This window comes from Syngnathoides biaculeatus, chromosome 9 (assembly GCF_019802595.1).
Source record: "Syngnathoides biaculeatus isolate LvHL_M chromosome 9, ASM1980259v1, whole genome shotgun sequence".
Classification (NCBI taxonomy): Eukaryota; Metazoa; Chordata; class Actinopteri; order Syngnathiformes; family Syngnathidae; genus Syngnathoides; species Syngnathoides biaculeatus.
Window position 1 is genome coordinate 11182107 of NC_084648.1, and position 23912 is coordinate 11206018.

A 23912-nucleotide genomic window follows, 5' to 3' on the forward strand; every position below is an offset into this window, starting at 1 on the left:
CTGATTGAGTCACTACTACCGGTAAGTTGTGTGGAAAGCAATTTATTTTCTGTATTAACGAATACGGAAATAAAGGGATGAAATTAGGGATGATTCAAAGGTAGTATCAGAGCTATAACCGAGGCTGGATGAAACCAATTAACATTCAGTATAAAACTATAACTGCAGTGGCCAGGATGGTTGAAGAAGACTTCCTTCCCATATATTCTAAGATTACCTGCAACAGAGTCCCCGACCGTGGCTCCAGGAGCCGGATTTTCCTGTCCTTGCACGTGGTGGCCATGAGACTGGCGTCCACGTTGAAGGACATGGACAGTACAACATCTGTGTGGTGGCTGATGGTCCGCACGGGATTCTTAATCACCTGCTCTGGACAGTCCAGGTTCCAGATCATCACCTGGAGGTAAGAGGAGACATCGCATGAAGCATGGTAAACTGGCCAAACCTTCATCTTTGGCTTGCTTTGTGACACGAGGCAAGGGCGATTCAGGATCCATCTCATATGTCGCTAATTGGTTCCAAATGGTGTCGCTTGCCTCTTAACTGGAACATGCAACGAGTGAGCACATGACTCCTGTTCTCACCTCCCTCCAATCTCCAAATGGTCTTGCCACATCTTACTGCACTGAGCACAAGACAAGCTCCTTTCGTTTTAGCTGCGGTTGTTTTTCAATGTGTTCTATGAATGAAATTTGATTTCTTTCGTTGCCAGTTTTGTGGGTTCTAAATAAATGGCACTGATTGACAAATGTATCCAGTCCCAGTCTATTTTGTGAAGCTGGGGGCGATCTTTATCATAGGAATGCGTCTCAGGTAAATAGTTAAGACCTGTTCGGCTGCATTTCGATATACTCCAGTGCGTGCTCGTAGAGTTTGAAACAGACTGTCAAGATGTAGCTTGTTACCTTGTAGTCGTACGCGGTGCTGAAGAGGATGTTTTTGGCGGTGGGGTGCCACTCAATGAGGCCCACCCGGCGGCTGTGACCCTGTAGCTCTTTCAAGGCCACAGTCATGTTCTTGAGCAGACCGTGAGGGGGGATCTCCCACACTTTCACCTTTAGATATACATTTAACACCACAACAAAGAGATTTGAGCTATCAAACATCCTATTACATATTTTTTGTTTTGGCTATATACAATGGCCTTTAGCCATTGTTGAGATTTTTTTTTTTTTTTTTTTTTTTTAAGTCTTCAATCACAAAAATTGTGGCAACAAACAGTGAACAATTCAATGCAGAGTGCTTGCACCAGACATTATACACAAAGCAGTTAATGTTTTAACAAAAAACAAAGATAATTACACAATGTATTTGACCAAATCAGGTAACTTATGAAAGTCTGCTAGCTTAATATTAACACCATGCAAAAACACCATAAAAAGTTTACAAAAGAAATGTCTCTCATTCTGTGTCACACTTTCAAATTAAGCTACTCATCTCAACCAGCCCTCAAATACCTTCAAAGCAACAAAAGCTAAGAGCGCTCCTAGCTATAAGGCTGCATAATAACACAAATGGTGCAGACATGAAAACAATACTTACGGGCACAATTTCTTAATTTTCGGGAAAAGACAACTAATATTATTGCTGTTTACAGAGTCATTTAGTTGTGAAATTCTTCTTTGGTGATGCGTCTGTATTAAAAAGCCACCTGGTGGCCAAATCACACGTTTAATTCTTTACATTCTATTTAGCAATCCATCCATCCGTTGTTTTGCCGCTTATCCTCGCGGGGGGAGTGCTGGAGCCCATCCTAGCTGTCAAGGAGCAGAAGGCGGGTACACCCTGAATTGGTTGCCTGCCAATCGCAGGGCAGATTGAGACAAACATCCACACTCACAATGACACCTAGGGCTAATTTAGAGTGTCCAATTAATGTTGCACATTTTTGGAATGTGGGAGGAAACCGGAGTGCCCGGAGGAAACCCACACGGGCACGGGGAGAACATGCAAACTCCACACAGGCGGGTCCGGGATTGAACCCGGGACCTCAGAACTGTGAGACCAACGCTTTACCAGCTGAGCCACCGTGCCACCCTATTTAACAATTAGATTACATTTTAGTTTGCTATTTTTCCATTTATAAAACTATTTTTTGTGGGCTGCAATGGATAAATGGCATTTCCATTCATTTCAGCAAGGAAAAGCTGATTTATGATAATTGTGTTTAAAAAAAAAAAGTGTTGCACTCGTAAGTCAAGGTAGCATTAAAACTCTTCTGAAGAACATGGAAAATATTTTTTTTCCTCACTATTATTCTTACAAAATGGAAAAAACATTTTATAATTGGAACCGCATTTGAAAGTCAACCAGCGAAGTGGAAATGCGATTTTGGAGGAGGTAAAACACATTGTGAGGAATGTGTGGGATGATTCCTGGTGCCTCTTGAAGCCTTTTGTGAGGCACCAGAAAAAACATCTTTCCTCTACTCCCTCATATTCAAGGGAATGACGCCTCAGTGGAGCATGCATTGTGTGTGCACGTCTGTGTGCAGTTCCAAACCGTGGCATCCTCGGAGCAGGAGGCGATGCAGTAGTCATCGAAGGGATTCCATTTCACATCCAACACGTTGCCCCTGTGGCCCGACACTCGCGGGTGGTGAGGGTCTACTTTACCCGTCTGAGGAATAAACATAATAAAAAAAAAAAGTAATAAAATGCACAAGTTAAATCATCATATCACTACTACTTACCCTGTCATTTCGCCCTACAATACGTCATAAATTGCTGATGAATTACATTTAAAGGGACACTACTGAATCAAAACACCCTTTGAGACAAAAATTTGTTTATTTAAATATTTACTGATTTAGAAATATTTTCAACATATTTAATACTTGGATCTCAAGGCATGTATAAATCAAACATCCAATCTGCAAAGAAGATTATGAACATAAGCGGTAATAATACATCCATCTATCCATTTTCCAAGCCGCTTATCCACAAGAGGGTCGGGGAGATGCCTGAGCCTATCCAGGCTAACTTTGGGTGAAAGGCAGACTGCGGCCAAATATAAAATTTAAATGCATTCAAATAAAATGTTAGTAATAATTTATAGTAATAATTTTAGGGCTCTGCTTCTGAATATGAATGTATTTCCTCACCTCCTCAAGTTTTAGCATAGTCCCTCAATACCAAGAAAAGCAAGTAGAATTATTTATTAGTACAGTACTAGTAATAAGCCTTATACTAATACTGCAGATATTATTAAAGATATACTCTTCGTTTTAAGGCTTAATGATGACCCCAGAGAGTATCGATAGTTAATTCCCAAACTAATATACATAAAATATAACATCTTGCGGGATGAAAACTCACATGATGAACAGAAAGAACCAGGAAGGCTCCACCCCCCGCACACTCTGTGACGACGGCAAGGAAGCGAGGGTTGACAGCACAGAAGTTGTTGTCCTGGACGCCGCGCGTGATTGGCACACCGTCGAAGCAGTTCTCCTTGGTGGCCGCCTTGCCGTACACGTGTCGGAACTTGGAGCTGCGGTACTGAGGACGCCATGACATCTGACAACAAATTGGAAGACACGCCATTTATAGACTCTGCGTCCAAGAAGAACCAAAGATTCTACGACAAAGAAAAATCTCCACTACTTTAATACCCCCACCAAGAAAGCACAAGACAATAACTAGGAAAATCAGGATCATATTTTAACTTTGCAAAATGGAAATAATATAGAGATACAATTTAAATGTTTTGATTTAATGTAAAGTCTTAGTTGCCAATTACAAAAATATTTGATCACTGTGGGAAATCATAATGTACTATTAGCATCTCAATACCCAGAAAAAATGCTATACAAGCTAAGAAGAAATAGTAGAAACAGTAGCAGTAAAAGTATATGTGGTAATAGCAGTAACAGAAGTAGTCGTGGAAGTAGTAGAAGATACTGTATATGCCAAGGTGACTGCAGCCTAAACAGAGAGATCCAATGTCACACCAGACTGCTTGGTGTGTGGCGTTTCACAGGGTAGTGTTTTTGATCCCACATTCTTTCTACAAGTCTTTAATCTCTTCATCATACAAAACCACATTTCCAATGACTGTTTTTCATTTACATAATATATTCACCAGTCCAGTATGACAACTCACGCAGAGCTGATTAGAAAACCATTAGTGCATCTGTGTGTCTGTGCGTGTGGAGAGGGTGCGGATTAATCAAACATAACCGTTTTTGAAACCTCAGTGGTTTCTTTCATTCTTGCTAATTAATTTTCTATGTGACATTCATAGTTGTTCGACTAATTCAATCAGTCAGGTAAAGGCCAATGATAACAGGACATTTCCAAGAATAGAAGTATATGATTTCTTTTTTGAGGAGGGTGTGGGGTAGTGAGCTTCCCCACCTGATAGTTGATGCATATGTCATTATAGCGCAAGATAAGTGAGTCTGGTCCACTGGGACTAAGGCTAGCCAGCCAGCATGTCTGCTTGGTAACTCTGCCCTGCCTGCCTGCTGCCTGCAGCATGCTCATTACTTATGAATAAAGGGTGGAGGAGGTTTAGATGGACAAGACGTTGAGAATGAACAGCTGCTTACATGGAAACTTAAGTCCTGACAGGGAGAAACCTGTCAAAACATACGACTGCATCCAAGTCACCTCAAACACTTCTCGTATTGTCAATTAATGAGTTTCTAATTTATGCAAGCGGCCTACAAAACCTTCAGCACAGACACTGACGTGCAAAAATCACGACTATGTTTTACTTGGACCAGTCATTTTCACATTTTCAATGAGAAAAAAAATTGGCCGATCCAGAATGTTTGTCATCCTCCGTGTACCAAGAAATACTGTAGCATGACTCAAAATATTACCATTTTTTGTAGGTGTATCACTGTCCAGATGATTCCGAGCTTGTTTTACATTTCATTTGTAGTGTCCAATACCGTAGCATGAGGAGGTTTTGTGCCGAGAGCATGGCTACAGGACAGGACACCAGGTGAGATCCAGGGGGACAAAAGGAGGGCAACAACACAGTAGAAGATATACAATCTGACCCTTTGTCTCACAGTACAATGTCGAGTGGATAAGAATTATCAGGAGACAGGCCACTACACTACCTATAGGTCATATGAGGGTGGTAAGCAGTGGAGGAGATATCAGGAGACAGGAAAATAGTAAATTAGTTAAAGAGGCCAAAAACCAAGCATATGTTGCTTTGTCTCCCATGGTGTCAAAAACTTGGAGAAGATACAGAGAGATAGATGACTACCCCAGAAGGTGTCATAGGATGACTACAACGCAGCAACAGGACCACTATCTACTTCTTTGTCTTGCAGCACAGAATCAAGAATGCAGAGGACATACCAAGAGACAAGCAAGTATGCTGAAAATCAATCAAAGGAGGACAAAAATGTGGTAGTTGACAAGAACCCCTCTACTTTTTCCCCCAAGCAGTGTCAAGAGCGTAAAGGAGATGTCAGGAGACAGGCCAGGTGGTGGTCGTAGGAGGACTGTAACCTATGTAGGAGATTCCAGGAGACAGAACAGTCGAGAAGTGTGTGGGAGCAGTAAAATAGTAGCAGGATGACCATCTGTTCCTTCGTTTCCAAGGACAGTCTCAAGAGAGCAGACGAGATACCAGGAGACAGGCCGGTCCAAGAAGTGGTGGTCCTAGGACATCAACAACCTAGCTAGGAGAAGGAACACAATATGCTCCTTTGTCCCCCAGTATCGTGTTAAGTGGAGAAGGGATAACAGGAGGTGGGGCAGTACACCAGAACAGGTGCAACACAACCAAGGAGCAGAAATATTATATTCTCCTATAACCTCAGTGTCAAGTATATAGAAGAGATATTAAGGGGGGGAGGGGGGTTAGAGCAGAGCTAAAACTCAGCAGTTGGACCATGATCTGCTACTTTCGCCCACCTCCAAGTAGATGGTCAAGAGTGTGGAAGCAATACCAAAAGACAGGCCAGCACAAGAGGAGCTGGTCAGAGGAGAGCAAAAATCCAGCAGCAGGACCACTAGCTTCTCGTTTGTCCTGAGGACAGTGTCAAACAGTTGGAGTAGATACCTTGAGATAAGGCACGAGACAAGAAGGTGGCTATAGATGAGCAACAACTTAAGATTACTATCTGCTCAATTCATGCCAAACAATATGTCATGAATGAAAAGGTGTCAGTACACAAGGTCATCATCCTGGCAATAGAACAACCAAACATTGGGACCACAACCTGTTCCTCGGTCCCACAGCACAGGGTCAAAATTGTGGAAAGTGTAACAAGAGAAAGACAAGTATAGGTGCCCTTATCAGGACCACTGTCTGCTCCTTTAAGAGTGGGTCTTGAGCTTAAAAGAGAGAGATCAAGAGCCATGCCAGTATGTCATTAGATGTTCAGAGGAGGGGAAAAACTTAGCAGCTGCAAGACTGTCTTCTCGTTTGTCTCCCAGCGCAGTGTCAAGTGTGAATGAGATACGAAGAAACAGGCCAGCCCACCAAAGGAGTTGCAGGGAGTTGCTAAATTCCAAAGACGACAAATCTAACTGTGCGCAAGTCCTACTGTAAACGACAACGCTAATGGTGATACTTTCAGATCAAATTAACTGTGCCACAAAAAGTAGGAAAAAAATAATAGAGACGCTTCAAGTCTCAATTTACGGTTTCCTCTATCTCCTTTTGGCCTTGGGCTGCCATTGAGAAGCCGGAATGTCTCCTCTCCATGCCGAGGAGATTCGTGAGCCCTGGCAGGTAAAAGCGATCCCGTCCGTTACAACCTACTGAATCAAGTGGGGTTTTATTCATCTATTTCCAAGCGGAAGTATCAACATACTAGACTTTGTTCCACACATTCCTTTGTGGAGGTAAATAAGAAGTCTCGCTTGTAAAAAGAGACGCCACCTGGTTTGCTCCGCAATAAAAAACAACAAAAAAAAAACCACCACCTATATTTGAATATGGCCAAGGGTCAATCAGCCTTACGAGCTACTCCACTCCTTTTTTAACTGCCTCATGAAAGCTTGCCCTGACAGAGATTTGTTTACACTTAGCTATGTGCGATAATCCATGACAGCATTTAGGTCATAGTACCAGAAGCCAGATCTTTATACTTTCGATTCTGCCAAGATAGAACGCCCAGACACTTCTTGGAGCAACCCGACATACAGCTGGAATCACATTAATCAGATCTTTCAATGCTTATGAGTGCTGTGTTGTGTTCATTGACATAAAATAATGAAAAGGGGTCGGTGGAAAGAGTTATGAAGACTATATAACCATGGGATTTGATGAAGAGACAGGATTTTGAATATTCCGCAGCATATCACCGTGTTCACTGCTTTTATACTGGGTGTGTGCATTAGATGCTTTCCTGAATAAAAAGCATCGACATGGAATTATAGTCATGGGTCGACCTGGCAATTCTTCATCTTGTGTGGTGCATTTCTATTTTCCATTAAAAGCACCGACACAGAATGGGGTAGAAGGCGATCTGGCACTTTTAATGGAGTTCTTGCGTGTCCTTTCTGTATACACAGCACTGGCATGGAAGTTATTAGTCGACCAAGCGATTTTCCGTCTTTTTCATGAAAACACGATTGACACGGAATGGTTGGTCAACCTGGCAATGTCCTGTGCAGCGGGGCATGTGCATGGTGCAACATATGCGGGCAGCTTCTTTAGGTCCAGATTTAGCAGTTCATTTGCATCTCAAGAAGAAGGATTTTTTTTTTAAAGGACAACAATATAAAAAAAATATATGACATATATACAGAGGATGGTCATTTCACTAACCAGCCAGGCAAAAGACGTCACCCTATTGGTGATCCCTACCATGGGACATCTCGCCCTCTGGAGCATTAAATAAGGAGGCCATAATGTACAGATTAGAGATGGTTGCACTGAAGAAACAACAGGAAGCAGAAATTGACGTAGCAGAAATGAAGATGTTGAGGTTCTGGCTTGGAGTTAGTAGGTTGGATAGGATTGGAAATGAGCTCATTAGAGGACAGCCAAAGTTGGATGTTTTAGAGACAAGGTTCGAGAGAGCAGACTTCAATGGTTTGGACATGTCCAGAGGCGAGAGAGTGAGTATATTGGTCGAAGAGTCCTGTGGATGGAGCTGCCAGGCAAAAGACCGAGAAGAAGACCAAAGAGAAGGTTGATGGATGTTGTGAGGGAGGACATGAAGACTGTGAGTGTTAGAGAGGAAGATGTACGAGATTGGGCTTAGATGGAAAATGATGACACGCTGTGACGACCCCTAATCGGGACAAGCCGAAAGCATAAGAAGACTCTACAATGAAAATTTAGAACTGAAGAAACTATTTGGATTAAAGGTCTTCAACAAACAAGAACAATCCAGTTGCCTTGATTAAAACTTTTGCAGAATACCATGACCTGAATGACTGAGAATCTAAAAAGACAGCATTTTTTTCCTGCATTGTTGTTGGTTAACTCAAACGGGTCAGCCCAGCAATTTTCTGCTTTTCCTCCATGATAGTTTTGTATAAAAGGGTAAAGGGAAAAAAAGCAGGAAAAATGACAATTTTCCTTATTTTTAGACAAAACCCTATAGCTACCGTTTCAGACTGTTTTTTTTTTAAATGTTTCTCTGTGTTGTATCAACAGTCAAGTCAACAGTTTTTATCCTGTTTTCTATTAAAACATAAGTACACAATAGTGAGCAAAACCAGTATGCATTTTTAGATGCCATCTTAAAAAGCAGGTCATAATGAGGCAATAGTAGCTTGGATGTTGCAGTCTCAGCGGTGGGCGGGCGGCCCATCTGAGATCCTGATGACGTAAAACACCAATGTGGCTATTTTTACACATGGCTCCTCACAGATCAAAAAAAAGAGCAAAAATAATCCTTGATGTATTCATTTATGCCGGTATGTTTTGACCACATCTGGCTCAGAAAGCGAAGAAGTAAAGGAGTGTACAATACATCTGCGTCTGTCTAGGATAATGCTGCAGTACTATATGGAGCACACCCCATTTAAAGCAAGTCATAATGTAGTACACGGGCGGCCACGCCTCTCTTGGCCAAACAGTTGTGGGGAGTTCAAAGTTTACATGTGATGTCAACATAGTGCTAAGTCGGGCGGGGCTACACATAGCACGCTTCCATTCTGCTAACCCACATCAATAAGACAAATCCAATTGTCGGCCAGGACTCCCAATCCAAACAACGGTGACCTTGTGCAGCCTTTAATCCAAAAAGCCAACCTTCCCTCCCTTGTCCTTTCACATTGTGTTTTTGTTAAACCCCCAAGACACGGAATGTACAGGTGCTATACTTTGTGCCTGTCTCAAATTTTCTTCTCTTCACCCTTATGGAAAAAAATAGTATTCATACAAAAACTATAAAGTAAAATCAATATAGTTTTTTTAAATCTGTTGTGAATCACTTTAAATCATCCATCCATCCTTCTATTGATTTTCAACCGCTTACCCAAGGTCAGGTTGTAGGGGGAAGGATCTTAAGCAGGGACACCCATACTTCTCTTTCCCCAGCCACTTCATCCAGCTTTTCCGGGGAAATCCCGAGACACTTCCATTCCATCTGACAGATATACTCTCTCCAGCGTGTCCTTGATTGGTCCCCGGGGTCTCCTTCTGTTCAGACATGGCCAAAACTCTCACCAGGGAGGCGTCCGGGAGTTCATTTGAATCAGATGCCCCAGCCACATCTTCTCTTGTTCTATTCTTCCCTCATTCACGAACAAGATACTTGAACTCCTCCACTTGGGGCAGGATCTCATCCCTGACATGGAAAAGGCACGCTACGCTTTTCTGACTGAAAATGGTCACAGATTTGTAGGTGATGATTCTCATCCAAGCCACTTCACCCTCAGCTGCGAACCACTCCAATGAGAGTTGGAGATCACTGGCTGAGTTGGCCTCCTTCCCTACCAGAGAGGTGACATTCCAGGTCCCTAGAGCCAGTTTCTAGAACTGGGGATTGGATCGCCAAAGCTTCGCCCACCGGCCAGCACACACTGCAACCGACCCCTATGGCCCCTACCACAGATAATGAGCCCATTGGAACAGGGACCCACGTTATCCACATCACACTTTTGGGCCGTGCCTGGCCATGCCCCACCACGCGCTCACCTTCAAGCCCCACCACCAGAGGCTTGGCTCCAGAGGGAGCCCCCGGTAACCCGCTTTGAGGCAAGGGAAACCGAGATCCGCATTTCAAACTCATCAGAGGGGCTTTTTTCTGTGGATGACCCTAAGAGACAACTTAGCTCCTAGCATCATAGGGACACACAAATCGTTCCACCATGATAATCTGAGGGCTCAAGGAGGGGTATTTTATTTATTATTCAATGTTATATTCCTATTCAACAAATAGAAGTGTGTTGTGGCATTGCTGGTGCATAGACTCTTGGATACGTCAAACATTTCCAATACAAGTGTGTTCATATTTCATGGAGTTCCAAATAATCCCTCTGGACATCTTTTTTGGGCATGAAGGTACATTAAAAAAAAAACGGAAAAAAATTTTATATTTCTGGCAAAGTTTCATGGCACAAGCTGCAAAAATGATGAAAATTTAAAGAAAAAAGAAGACAAACACGTGGAAAACACTGATGATGTGTCAGGGTTACATGAAGGTCATTGATCAAGATGGGTTTCCACTACAAGTGCTAGCGGGAGTCCTGGCCTTTTGTAATTGGATAACTGACAATCGAATCCAACAGCTGCTTCTAGGAGAAAAAGTGCATAGACTTTTGCGATTTCCCCACATTTGCATGTATTGCCGTTCTGAATAAATGACACCGGGGACCAAGTGAACCTGTCAATTTTGCAGTTTTCCCCCTGGATTATACTTTTATATAAAATTCACTAACAAAGAATGCAGTAACTCAACCCGGCACTCTGCCTTTTCTACCTCCATTTGTGATCTATGAATAGCACATAAAGAAATTAGACCACATGGAAAATAATTTTTAATGTACAGTGGTCATTTAATTGAATAGCTAATGCCATTAATACATTACAATCCCCCACAAAACTCGTGCATCATGATTTCATGCTATAATTAATTATGTGATCTTTCTGGTGTTGCACCTTGGCCACCGCGGGGCACTATGAGATATACTGTACATGCGCATATTCACAAAGAAGACAGTAATATTCATCGTTTTTTTTTTGCAGAGGATAAAGTTCTGTTCGAATACAGCGGTTCCACAATTAGTCGTGGTGCAGCACCCACAGATTTCACAAATTTCAATTTTTTTCTAAATTTCTTTCCTTTTTTCCCTTTTTTTGTTGTTTTTTTCTGCAGAGAGAACCACTCCTGAAACTACTCTATGCTTGTGTATTCTTGCTTATTCAAGATTTTCTTTAGTTTAATTTTTTTTTAACCATTGCAATTATAACGGACGTCAATTATTCACGGATCCAACAATTTTGTGTCTTATTCTGTATGAACTACACGGAAGGATTTGTGTGTAGTGTTTTGATGTTTCCGTTACTATGTTGAATCACATGAAGGCAACCTTGTCTACGTCAGCATGGTAGAGTAATTTTTAAAATTGTGTTATTCATAAAAGCTTCAACTTGTTTTGAGTCTCTCAGATTGTGTTTGAATAACTGTTGGCGTCTACCTTCATCCATGATCAGATAAAGTACTTTTTTACAAGCATACGGCTGAAAGAACACACTGAAAGATGTAATGATTAACGCATACAGGACTGAGCGCACAGGGCGGGTGCAGGCAGCTTGATTGGCAGAAGTCGTGTTTTAGGATAATGACTGTCTGGAACGGAAAACATTTTTTCAAAAATATATATTTAAAACATGTCAAGGGAAAAGGAAGTTTAAATAAAGCAAATGAAAAGCTTCTGTTGAAATGCGGTGAATGCTGAAGAGTTGAATAGTTAAGAAATGTGAAAGAAGGTGAATGTGTGTCAAATATCTCTTTGATTTGAGAATTTTATTGTGAAAATTTGGACATTTTGGGAATAACTCCCGAGATGCCGTTAATGAGTTGAACTGAATTTAGAATGGTTTGAATTGGTCAAGAAATGAAGAAGTGGGAGGTAAATATCGTCACTGTTGGGTGGAATCCTCACAGAGAATCTCCAAAACCATAACTTTTCATGAAATAGAAAAAAAAAAAAAAAAAACACATACCTTGTATTTCTTAAAAACTGTATTACAAAAGCGAGCAATCGATTTGTAAAACTTTTGAAAACTTGGGTCAATTTATAAAAAAACTAACGGACTGGCACATTTTTGCGGTGACTTGCAAGCACAAACTTGAGATAGGAGTGCTGCACGGAGGCACTAAACGCAATTAAACTCACTTCACAATAAGCAGCTGTTTGAAAAATAGTGAACAATTAATCAAAAAAAAAAAAGGGACGCCTCCAGGTATTTGACACCACTCCCAAGTCTCGCAGTTGAAGTTTACTGTCTGCGTGACCTGCCAGAACAAAGCCTCACAAGCTTAATCCTGACATAAAAAGGAAAATGCAAATTATCATGTTACCTATTAGGATCGATAGTTGTGGTTTTGGAAGCCCTGCATATTTGAACACAAACGGTGAACCGACACACAGAATAATCATCTATGAATAATGATTAACATTAGTAGTATTACTATGTTGTGAAACTATTCATTTGTGTCTGAAAGGAAAAGCATACAGACAAACTATACTGCCTGGTGGTAAATATAGAGTACAACATTATCCTGTGTTATGTTCTTTATTAAAAAATACAAAATTTGGGGTTTTGGTGTCTTTATGTGCGTGGTGTAGGGGGCCTGTAACAGATTAATGGGATTTCCATCCATTTCAATGGGGACAGATGATTTGAGAAGATCCACACCAGCACATGTAAAAATTAAGCAAAGATTTGAATTGAGAATCTGAGAACTATGAGGCAGACATGCTAACCACTATGGTACTATGTCAACCCAATGAAAAAGTATTTTTTTTCATACAATGTTAGAAGCCAAACCACGGACCATGGTGGCAAGAGACCAACCAGTTATTGTTCTTGTCAATGATGTGGACAGCATTCCACATTCAGTGACAACTTCAGGAAGAAGCCGGAACAAAAGTGTGCCTGCGGCGCAACGTTTTGAGGATGACACAACCAAAGTTGGCATTACAGAATTGCGTTTCATCTTGTCCAACCCCGTCTAGAGTTTTACTCTAGGAGGAAAAAGTGCAGCTGCGGACTCACCATCCAGTAGAGTTAAAAGATCAATAAGCCAACACCAAATTCCATGCAGTGACCTGTCACACCAGGACATGAAAGCGCTCACTCGGGGAGGAGAACGAGACTCACCCTGACCGAAGGTGGGGGACCAGCGGCAAGGGGTCCTTGAGGGCCGATCTGTTATGTCTCCGGGGCAAAGCGGATCGACACGGGGCAGAAGAAACATTGACTTTATCTCCACTTTATCCACTGCCGCCGCCTTTTTTTTTTTTTAAAGACACACTCAGCGTGAAGGCAAATGCGTGTGTGGACAAGCGGAGGGAAGACGAGTGTGTACACTCCCTTTGACAGAGAGAGGGAGGGGGAGAGAGAGAGAGAGAGGGAGAGAGAGAGAGAGAGAAAGAGAGAGAGAGAAAAAGCGTTGTAAGACTATAGGAATATAGACATAATAATATGGGAACAACGTTGTAATAGTACTGGACTGAAATTGAATAAAGTTGCAATACTCCGGAAACAAAGTTGGAGTAACACTGGTATAAAGTCTTAAAACTACAGGAATAAACTCAGAATACTGTGGGAATAAAGTCTTAATACTAGAAGAAAAAAGTTGTAATTCTAATGGAATAAAGTCATAATACTACTTGAATAAAATAGACTACAACAGAGATAAAATCGTAATAAGATTAAAAGCTGTAATATTACGACAATTAAGTCACAATATGTGAATAGAGTCAGTACTAGGAAAACAAAATCTTACAGGAATAAGATCAAAATAAATTAAATCTTATATATCATCATAAAACTGGAATAAAGTCCCAGTGTTTGGAAAAACACGTCAATTTGAAGAGAAAAATTTATTCTTGTAATATTATGCCGTTATCCTTGTACCTTTTCTCCTAATTGTACTATTAGTTCCGATGTGTTTGAACCAGTCTTTGCACACTCGCCAGTCCACAACGGCCGCCAGTCAAAGCCAGAGGTTACACAAGAGGCCATTAGGAGAGCGAGCGGAGATATGACATCTGATTGGTCCATACGAGGGCAGTAGAGGGGAAAAAAAAAAAAGGGAATTGGCTTTATCATGGTCAAACGAGGGAGGAGCACAGTCATGGGGCTGATCAATACCTGTTGCACTAAACTCAATGGTGTCGTCATAATCAGAATATGGATTATATATCAATTATTGGAAAATGTGCCTAACTGAAAATCTTCAACCTATATTGCTTTGCAGACAACAAAGTCTATAGGTCACTCCAGATAAAACTTGCAGGATATGTGGGAATAAATAAATATTATTATTTTATTTATTATTATTTATTTTTTTACTTAAAATGTATGGTTTAGCCTAGTAGAGTATGCTAGGCTGGGAGTGCATTGCCGTATCTGTAGCGACTCGGCCCCCAGTCTTGTAAATCTTTCTTTACTAACAAAAGTGCAGAATAACTAAACAAGCAATAATGAGGGGGGAAAAAACAAATTTTTTATTTGCACAGAAAGTATGTAACGTAAAAAAAAAAAATTAACTTCCAACTAGAGGTGGGGGTAATGGAACAAAAGAAAAAAGCAATGCAAAACAACAGTTTCAAATGTCTTCAGTGGGGGGTGACTCGCCCCTTTTACACAAAACGAATCTCATGTTTGTTTCTGCCATCTTTTAAGCACTTTTCTGAAGTGGCTCATAACAACATTAAAATTTTGTAGTGCTCTGCAACAATCTTTATTCGGGTGATGAAGTTCTCCAAAATTATCGATGTCATTCCATTTAGCGCAGATAGCTTTAATATCGGCAATTGAGACATCCTTCCTGCCTTCAGCCTCACCAGACGACATCTCCTCCCTTCCTCGCCAAAACTATTCCCAGTCACACGTTACGTCTTTTGCATTTTTTTTTCAGGGGTGCGTTCGAAAGCACAATAACAAATCGTCATGGTCAGCTGGTCGGGGTGTTCAAATACCGATTTTCATTTGAAAAAAAAAAAAAAAAAAAATCTAAATTTTCGTTCAAAAACCGATTTGTATGAAAATCAAGGCGGTCGAAAACTGAGATAGCACTGTAATACTAAAGTAACTTTGGAGCTGTCCAATAATAGTTAAAAAGGTAACCCTCAAGATGAGGAAAAATATAACACTAGCAAAACAACAATAACAAACAGTTTTGCGTTATCAATTTTATTTGATAAAGGTATTATATTTTTAAATCAGTTTGAGCCACAATGGAATGGTTCTCCCACCCACAGGTAAGATAATGGTACGGCCCTGTCATTTTACATCATTCTGCATGAACCAGGAAGTAGCCTGTGGGATAGCAGGCGACCAAATAAGATTTCACAATTTTCTTTAAAATTCAATTTAGGATTAACAAAATTGTGTATCCACTGGATTCAGAAATAATTTCCATTAATAATTTTCATTTGCGAGTTTATATTGTGTTATATATTATTACAGAGAATGGCCATGAATGAATTTTGGGCCATATCGCTCATTCTTAGCATCGACTGCAACAAAAGGCAAGGTGTTTAGCAGTCAAAACAGTCATACTGCTAATCACAACAGACAATGCCAGGCCCTCAGAAGGTCAGCGTCAAAAGACTAATGCTTGTGTTCTGATAGAACTTAGCTAACTAACTAATTGGCGCTTATGTTTCTCACGGAAGCTAGCTATTAGCTTAACTACTTAGCTCTTGTGCTGTATCCAGCAATTAGTCTAGTGGATGTTTTGATCACAGAGCATCTCTTTGGAATTGGAAGCACTTGCCCTGTCCTTTATAGTAGCCTCCACGCATATAAACACACACAAGCAAGCACTTAGAAACTCGGCACTGAGCAGCATGTTGGTGATGATTTTAAAATAAAAGATCATGTCACTGAGTGCAGCATAGATTATTATATGATGTATCGTTAACAAAAAGCAATGTTTTAGCTACTTTATGATGTAAAACGGCCATTTTTAAATCTAAAGCGAGGGGGAGAATTCCATTGTGACTCAAATGGCAAGAAGTAAAAATAAATGGCTAAAAAAAAAAAAGAAAAGACTATTTTAGAGATTTTGAAATGGGCTGGACTTTACTCTTTGCATTTTGAAAGAGGACGCTCTCAGTGTGCCCTTTGTGCCAAAAAGAACAAATAAAACATTCGGGAAGTGAGCTAATTTTGTTTGTCTGTCTGTATGTTAGCACGAATATTTCTGATTCACTAAAGAATTCTATAACATGACGGGACCGTGCTATTTTGAGGAAATGAGGAAACAGAAAACTGCTCGTCCAAAAACAAATTTGAGCAGTTTGCCCAGATGTGACACCACTGTAAGAACGCTGTTGTTCACCTGATTGTCAAAGAATTCCAGACTTATAATAAAAGGCTCCATTTCATCATTTTGACGGCTAAAGTACAGCATGTCACCGTGATGTCACCCCCTAACCCCCACCCCCACCCCACTGCCAGTCACGTACACTTAGCGTGCCCGTGCAGCACAGGCCATTCCATTGGCACAACGAATATCTTAACATGCACGCAGCGTGATCTCACTTCATGGCTAAAACATTAGCCAGCCAACTGCCAACAAGTCACTGGCTCCACATCAGAGGAAACTTGCAGACGCGCTAGTTTGTTTCGTCCAAAAATGAAGATGAATAATGGCTACACAGTAAATGAATGGAACATCAGGTTGTTTCTCGCTTTTGGTTTTTCACGAGATGCCAATTCAAAGGAGGGGGGGATACACAAGAAATTAGGCAGTATTGTCTGGAATTCCCATGTCTTTCCCACGATGGCATAGTGCATATGATGTGAGGAGATTTTGACGAGGTAAGTCACTTGTACTTATTTAGGCCATATTGTACAGCCCTCGCGTAGACCATAACAATGGCACTTAAGGTTTTTGCTAGTGGAAACCGTCAGCTTGCTAACCACAAGAGACAATGTGAGGCCCCTCATAAAGTCAACATCAAAAGTCCATTTCCAGACTTAAACCCAGCAGAGAATGAAGTTTGGCTGCTAAAAGAGAAAACTTAAAAGGGAGCAAACCCCAAAAACAATCCATCCATCTTCTACCGCTTCTTCGGTTCGGGTCGCGGGGGAAGTAGCTTCAGGAGGTATACCAAGATTTCCCTTTCCCCAAACACTTTTTCCAGCTCTTCTGAAGGGATCCTGAAGCGTTCCCAAGTCAGCTGGGAGACGTAGTCTTTCCAGTGTGTCCTGGGTTATCTCCAGGGTCTCTTTCCAGTGGGACATGCCCGGCACACCTCACCAGGGAGGCGACCGGGAGGCATCCAAATCAGATTCTCCAGCCACCTCATCTGGGTCCTCTCAATGTGGAGGAGCAGCAGCTCGACACTGAGCCCATCCCAGATGACCAATCTTCTCACTCCATCTCTAAGGGAGAGCTCAGACACCCTGCGGAGGAAACTCGTTTCGGCCGCTTGTGTCTGGGATCTTGTTCTTTCGGTCACGACCCACAGCTCGTGCCCAGCGGTGAGGGTAGGAATGTAGATTGACTGGTGAATTGAGAGTTTCGCCTTTCAATTTTGCTCCCTCTTAACCACAACGGACCGATTCAAAGTTAGCATCACTGCAGAAGGTGCACCGATCAGTCTGTCAATCTCCTGCTCTATTCTTCCCTCACTCGTGAACAAGACCCCAAGATACTTGAACTCCTCCACTTGTGGCAGGATCTCATCCCCGACCCGAAGAGGGCACCCCACCCTTTTCCGACTGAGGACCATGGTCTCAGATTTGTAGGCGCTGATTCTCATCCCAGTCGCTTCACACTCAGCTGCAAACCGCTCCAGTGAAAGCTGGAGATCGTGGTTTGATGAAGCCAACAGAACCACATCATCTGCAAAGTGTAGAGAAGCGATGCTGAGGCCACCAAACCGAAAACACACTACACCTCAGCTGCACCTAGAGATTATGTCCATAAATGTTATGAACAAAATCGGTGACAAAGGGCAGCCTTGGCGGACTCCAACTCTCACCAAACGAGTCCGACTTGTTGCCGGCAATGTGGACCAAACTCTGACAGCGGTCGTACAGGGACCGAACAGCTCGTATCAGGGGGTTTGCTACCCCATACTCCTGAAGAACCCCCCACAGGACCTCCCAGAGAGACACGGTCGAACGCCTTCTCCAAGTCCACAAAACACATGTAGACTGGTTGCGTGAACTCCCATGCACCCTCAAGGATCCTGCAGAGGTTGGAGAGCTGGTCCACTGTTCCACAAAAACCACATTGATCCTCATGAATCAGAGATTCAACTTCCCGAGAGAGCCTCCCCTCCAGTACCCACAAAACAATCCACGCATCCATTTTTAATAGTGATTGTCCTTATGAGTGAGCTGGAGCCTATCCCAGTTGACTTTTGGTAAACCTTGGACTGATCGCCAGCCAGTGGTCGCCAATGTCACTCAGCTACTGTATGAATAAACTACATTCTTTGATGTATCTAACGTGCATGGTTTGGGAACACGGGAAGAAGCAGAGAACACTCCAACTTGAAATCACTTCACACTGTGACGTCCGACGACAAGCAAGAATCCTTTACACTTTGAATTCAGAGTGCTACAGGCTAACCGTAGAGACGATCGTCAAGGTGAGTTTCACTTTCTGCGGCTCAAGTGTGGGGGAGTGGCGGGGGGGGGAATTATCTTCCTTGGTCTTTACACTGGGCTGAGCCTCGCTGGTAAACAACACTGGCCGCTAATCAGATCTCCTCCATCAGCTAAACGCATTAATGCTTTGCAATACTCAACACACAGGAAGCAGCGGCTAGCAGCTGTGCTAATAGCACTTGGAGATCTGCTGCAAGTAATGTATACCGGGTGGGTGGGACAAAAGTCAGCATCCATTAAAAAAAAAAAAAAAAAGTTAGATATACTGTATGGCTATTTTTTCATGTAATTTGATCAGTAAAGACAATTAACTGAAAATTAATTTTACTGAGTATTTGAATGATCAGAATCAGGTTTATTGCAAGTTTTGTTTAGAGAGACCCTCATTATGCTGTTGCAATACACCAGAGGTGCCATTTTGTACATCCTTCTGTCCTTTTCACTTTTCTTCCTCCTTTCTTCCACTTCAAACCTTTTCCATTTTCCTTCCTTTCCTACTACCATCCAATGTCCCTTTTATTTGTCCCCCCCCCCCCTTCTGTCTCCCAGACTAACTTTATTGCCATTATTCAAGGTAGTTGTTAAAAAAAAGACATTTTGTGAAAGTTGATGTCAGTCTTCCTGGAAAAATGGCTGTATCAAAGTTCGTTACATATGCTATCAGGAGAAATACAGCAAATGTTCGGATTTTTTAACCAAATATTTTTAGAATAGAAACCAAAACGGTATGAAAAGCGAACATTTAATCAGCTGAGAAAATGTATAGTTTTGCGCTCCTGGATGTTAGCATCTTTATGACAACCACATAAAACCAGGTAAGTGACACCTAACTGGGAATACTAAATACATTTTTCAGGGAGTAAAAGGTAGCATATGAGGTATGAATTTCTTGAATTAATATGGTGGACAACAGCAAACAACAGCCAATCTTTGTTTTTCTTGTCATGAATAATGATTCACACTCTGATGATCCATCTGCTGCAAAACAGCAGGAAAAGCTTAAATAAATAAATAAATAATAATAATAATAATGACAATTGTGTTAAATTCTCCCAGGTACATCACTGATTCCATTAAATGTTTCATAAAGTTGGTATGGTCTTACTTTTGGAGGACTTAGAATTGGAATGCACCCAGACAGGAAAAAGGATTGGCATTTATATTAATAAAGTCTGTATGTACATTCATGGCAAGGCAGTGGATTCCCTTCCAGGAGGCTGTTTGACCCTCCATTTGTCTGATTTTGCATTGTGATTTCCCCATTAGAAATAATGCAGATGGCAGAAGTTCAACCATGGATTGGACTAACTTTTAAAAACATTTAAATAGATGCTCTATAATTGTTTGTTGTTTTCATTTTTTACATTTGTCTGGTCTGTGTTATTTAATGATCCAATAAATGGATTGCTATTTAATATTTTAACTGATTACATCTTTTAAACAGATTTATTATCTTTTAATAAATTATTTTAATTACTTTTATATCTACACTGTACATAATAATTATGCAAATATGAGAAAAATCTTAGTATATTTTTAATGAATATTTTTAGATATTAGTCATCAGTACCCCCCCAAGAAATACTAAGTTTAAAAAAAAGCTAATTAAAATCATGAATAAAATTGCTTTTTTTTTTTTTTTTTTTTAGAGGGGGGTCTTTATGCTGCAGCATCAAGACACAATTAACTAATGAATATGGTAATACATCCATCCCCGCCTGAAACAGATGGTGGGGGCTGGGGGGGATCTGAGGCAAGAAAAGGATAAATGAAAAACTTTGTCCACCAGTTTTGATGCTCAAAGTCCAAGGATCTGATCGGATTACGGTGCTCTTTTCCACCCCTAAAAAACCCCAACCCAAACCCCAATGTGTGACACGGAACTAATCCAAACACACACACACACACACACACACACACACACACACACACACACACGCAGACGCAATTTTATGATTCGAGGTAATCCTCTGGCAGTGTGGGCCACGTGGGAGTCGCAGCAGATAATCCGCAAACGCACTGGCGCAGCTGTCGTGTCGACCTCACGAGCGAAAGAGACGTTAAAGAGGAGAGACTAAGCGGAGAAGCGCAAAAATAATGCCATCTCTTGGTCACAATAACAAATGGAGATACCACTTCTGGCCTGTGGTAAGATACAGTATATAAGAATTGGAAGATGTCCCCCCCTCCCTAAAAAAAAAACAAAAAAAAAAACAAACAAAAACTGACTCGTATCGTTTATCATTTAAAATGGAGTACCAGTATTTCGAGTTTGAGTCATACAGTGACAGAGCTCGTAATCCATTTTAGATCTAATTAATTTTCGCCATTGAAATCAATTATAATGTCGTTAATATATTGACAGAAAAATTTTTCTGATGCTTTTTGTTTGAATGTTGGAATGGATTAATTTTAGTGTGAATAAAAAAAAATTTGAAATCTTTTAAAAATAATGTAAATCTCTGTTTTATGTTTAGTTTGACAGTAAGCATCATTGTGTCATTAAACAAATTGAAGCCTCTTTTTTTGTTATGAATTTTTGCCTACTTGCCAAAATGCTGCATCTTTTGAAGCGAGTTGCGTTCACTGCCACCACACAGCGCTCATGTCTCAAGTTTGCGACTGCAAGTCAAAGCAGAAAAACCTCCAATAAAGGCTCACCTCGTCAGGGATGAGAATGACCAATTTGGAAAAACACTGAAAATGTCTGCCTTTGAATGTTTTTTTTTTTTTTTATAAAAAAAAAACCTGTTAAATAGTGACCTCTTGCCACTTGTAACAGTGTAAACACAGGGCAATCATAACATTGTGAAAACTTAAAATATGAGTCCAAAAAAACAAAATAATTTTGCCAAAATTCAGACATAAAAATGTAGACTGAGTGAAATTTACATTGAACAGGCTACTGCACTTACAAGTTATACTACAGTAATAAGTGCACAATTAATTTGTGCATATATAGATAGATAGATAGATAGATAGATAGATAGATAGAGATAGATAGATAGATAGATAGATAGATAGATAGATAGAGATAGATAGATAGATAGATAGATAGATAGATAGATAGATAGATAGATAGATAGATAGATAGATAGATAGATAGATAGATAGATAGATAGATAGATAATAGATAGATAGATAGATAGATAGATAATCATGAAATGTAAAACAGTGATAAAATGCGTGATCTACAATGCCAGTGCTACATATAGGCAAGTGTTAATCATATTAACAGTTGTCAGTTATATAATATTTGACAAATTTACGTCCAACTTACCTTTGTGTTTGCTGGGTCAGATATGCACCTGGATATTTTTTGTTCCTCGGCTTCCATAATTGATGATATCGGAACACAGAGTGCACAGGACTTTGCCGGGAATGTCCACTTTTTGCATGTGTTCGGTTAGACATGTTGATACAGTTTTCGTTCCTATCTGCACGCTTACACTTTTTTCAAGCCATGCCCGTCTCAAACAGTTTTTCAGCGGTGGGTTTTCGTTACATAGCTAAAACTGTGAGTCATGGCTTGGACAAAGTGCGAGAATGTCAGGTATGTGTTAACAGCTCGCCAGATAACACGCCTTCACGTAGCAACTTTTACAAACCCACATGAAAGCACGCGGTACAATTCGGCTACTCATTTCTCAGTTTGAAATTACAGAGTGATTATTCCCTGTCCGGTTGGGATACGACATGCTTTTTGCCCCACAGCCTGTAAATGTAACCCCGCGTGTTGTCAGCCCAGGGTGGCATCACACCTTTTGACTCATTTATTGCAAACAGGACATGTCTGCACCGGTCTTTAAAAGAATATGTTCTGACTCGGGCTGAAGATAATCGAACAGTGTTTGAGTAACATGTTCAAACTGATGCCCGTGTATGAATTCTATTTATTTATTTATTTATTTATGTTTTTAATCAGGAAGCTCATCGGAGTTTATATAAGATCCTCCAAAATGGGTGCATCCGAGCCATACCAAAGGAGTGAGCATTTATCAGGTTTGACAAAGAACTGACATTTGGATTCAAGAAAGCAGCGTGAATCTTGTTTAATATTTACTGTAATTTCCCGCCTACAAGCCACAACTTTTTTCCACACACTTTCAACCCTGCAGTTTATGGGGTGATGCGGCTAATTTGTGCATTTTTTTCTAACGGCCTCAAGGGGGCACTCGAGCGGAAAAGGTAAGAATGAGACCGGTGGAATATCTGTGCCGAGGAAGTGACTTTTACCGGCCCTGTTAGTTGTGCGCTAGCGTGTTGCTGCTGTGTTACTGGCGTGTCTCAGTGATATTTATTGGTAAGTTTTATTTTAACCGACCCTGTTAGCGTTAGCGTCAGGGTTAGTGCTAGCGCGGCGCTGGTGTTAGCTTTAGCATGGCACTAGCATTAGCACTAGCGTTAGCACCGTGCTACCGTTAAACTCTTTCTGTGTACCGTCTTTCTTTGTAAATATGTTTCAATGTGGGTTTCAATGTGGCCACTTGGGGCTTTTACACAACTGCGGCGGATGTATGTATGTACCAAATGGTATTTCCTTTACAGATGTATCTGGTGAGGCTTGTAACCAGGTGAGCTCTGTAGGCCGGGAATTACGGTACATCAGAGTGTTCTACTGCCCGCAGTGCTGTTCTTACAGATAAAGTTCAATTTCAACTACTGTATTGCGAAATTAAAAACCCGTTTTTCCCTCCTTAGGTGCTGCTGTTTTGGTTAGCGCGACTGTGCAAATTGGCTAAAACATAGCACGTGTGCATACGCAACCCAGCTCCTCCCACCGCCGGCTGTAGCATTAGCGCTGGGTCATTACACGCTCACATCGCTTTTGTCTTAAGTTTGTTTACATGAGTGAGAAGCGAGAGCGCCGACGCACAATGGGGACCCCCAAACTTGTGCCCCATTGGTGGTCTCGTTAAAAACAACATCACCCCTGCAGGGAGCAGAGAATAGATGTCATGAACACGCCATCAGTACAAGCTTAGAGAGCAAAGTGCTCCTTTAAATGGAAACAAACAACGCTTCTTGTCAAATTCCATATTTTTTTCACATTGGTCAATGACTATTTTACATTTAAGACAGACAATTGGCGACATTTGTGAAAAAGATGTGAATATAAGTGTGTCAGGAATGATGATTTTTTTTAAAGTAACATCAAATCAAACTGCAAA

At 41.0% G+C, this 23912-nt stretch overlaps 1 protein-coding gene across 2 annotated transcripts in view; it reads right to left on the minus strand.

The window, feature by feature from the left end:
* coro2aa (coronin 2Aa) overlaps nt 1-23912 on the minus strand; it is a 34667-nt gene that overhangs the window by 8457 nt on the left and 2298 nt on the right. Inside the window, exons 2-6 of one of the 2 annotated variants that reach the window (XM_061830746.1) lie at nt 13264-13476; nt 3318-3518; nt 2503-2619; nt 906-1055; nt 218-397 (exon numbers count right to left, since the gene is read on the minus strand). In XM_061830746.1, the coding sequence (XP_061686730.1) occupies nt 218-397; nt 906-1055; nt 2503-2619; nt 3318-3518 (648 nt within the window). In that variant the 5' untranslated portion in view covers nt 13264-13476. The remainder of the gene's footprint in view (nt 1-217; nt 398-905; nt 1056-2502; nt 2620-3317; nt 3519-13263; nt 13477-23912) is intronic. The other variant, XM_061830744.1, reaches the window with a different exon arrangement.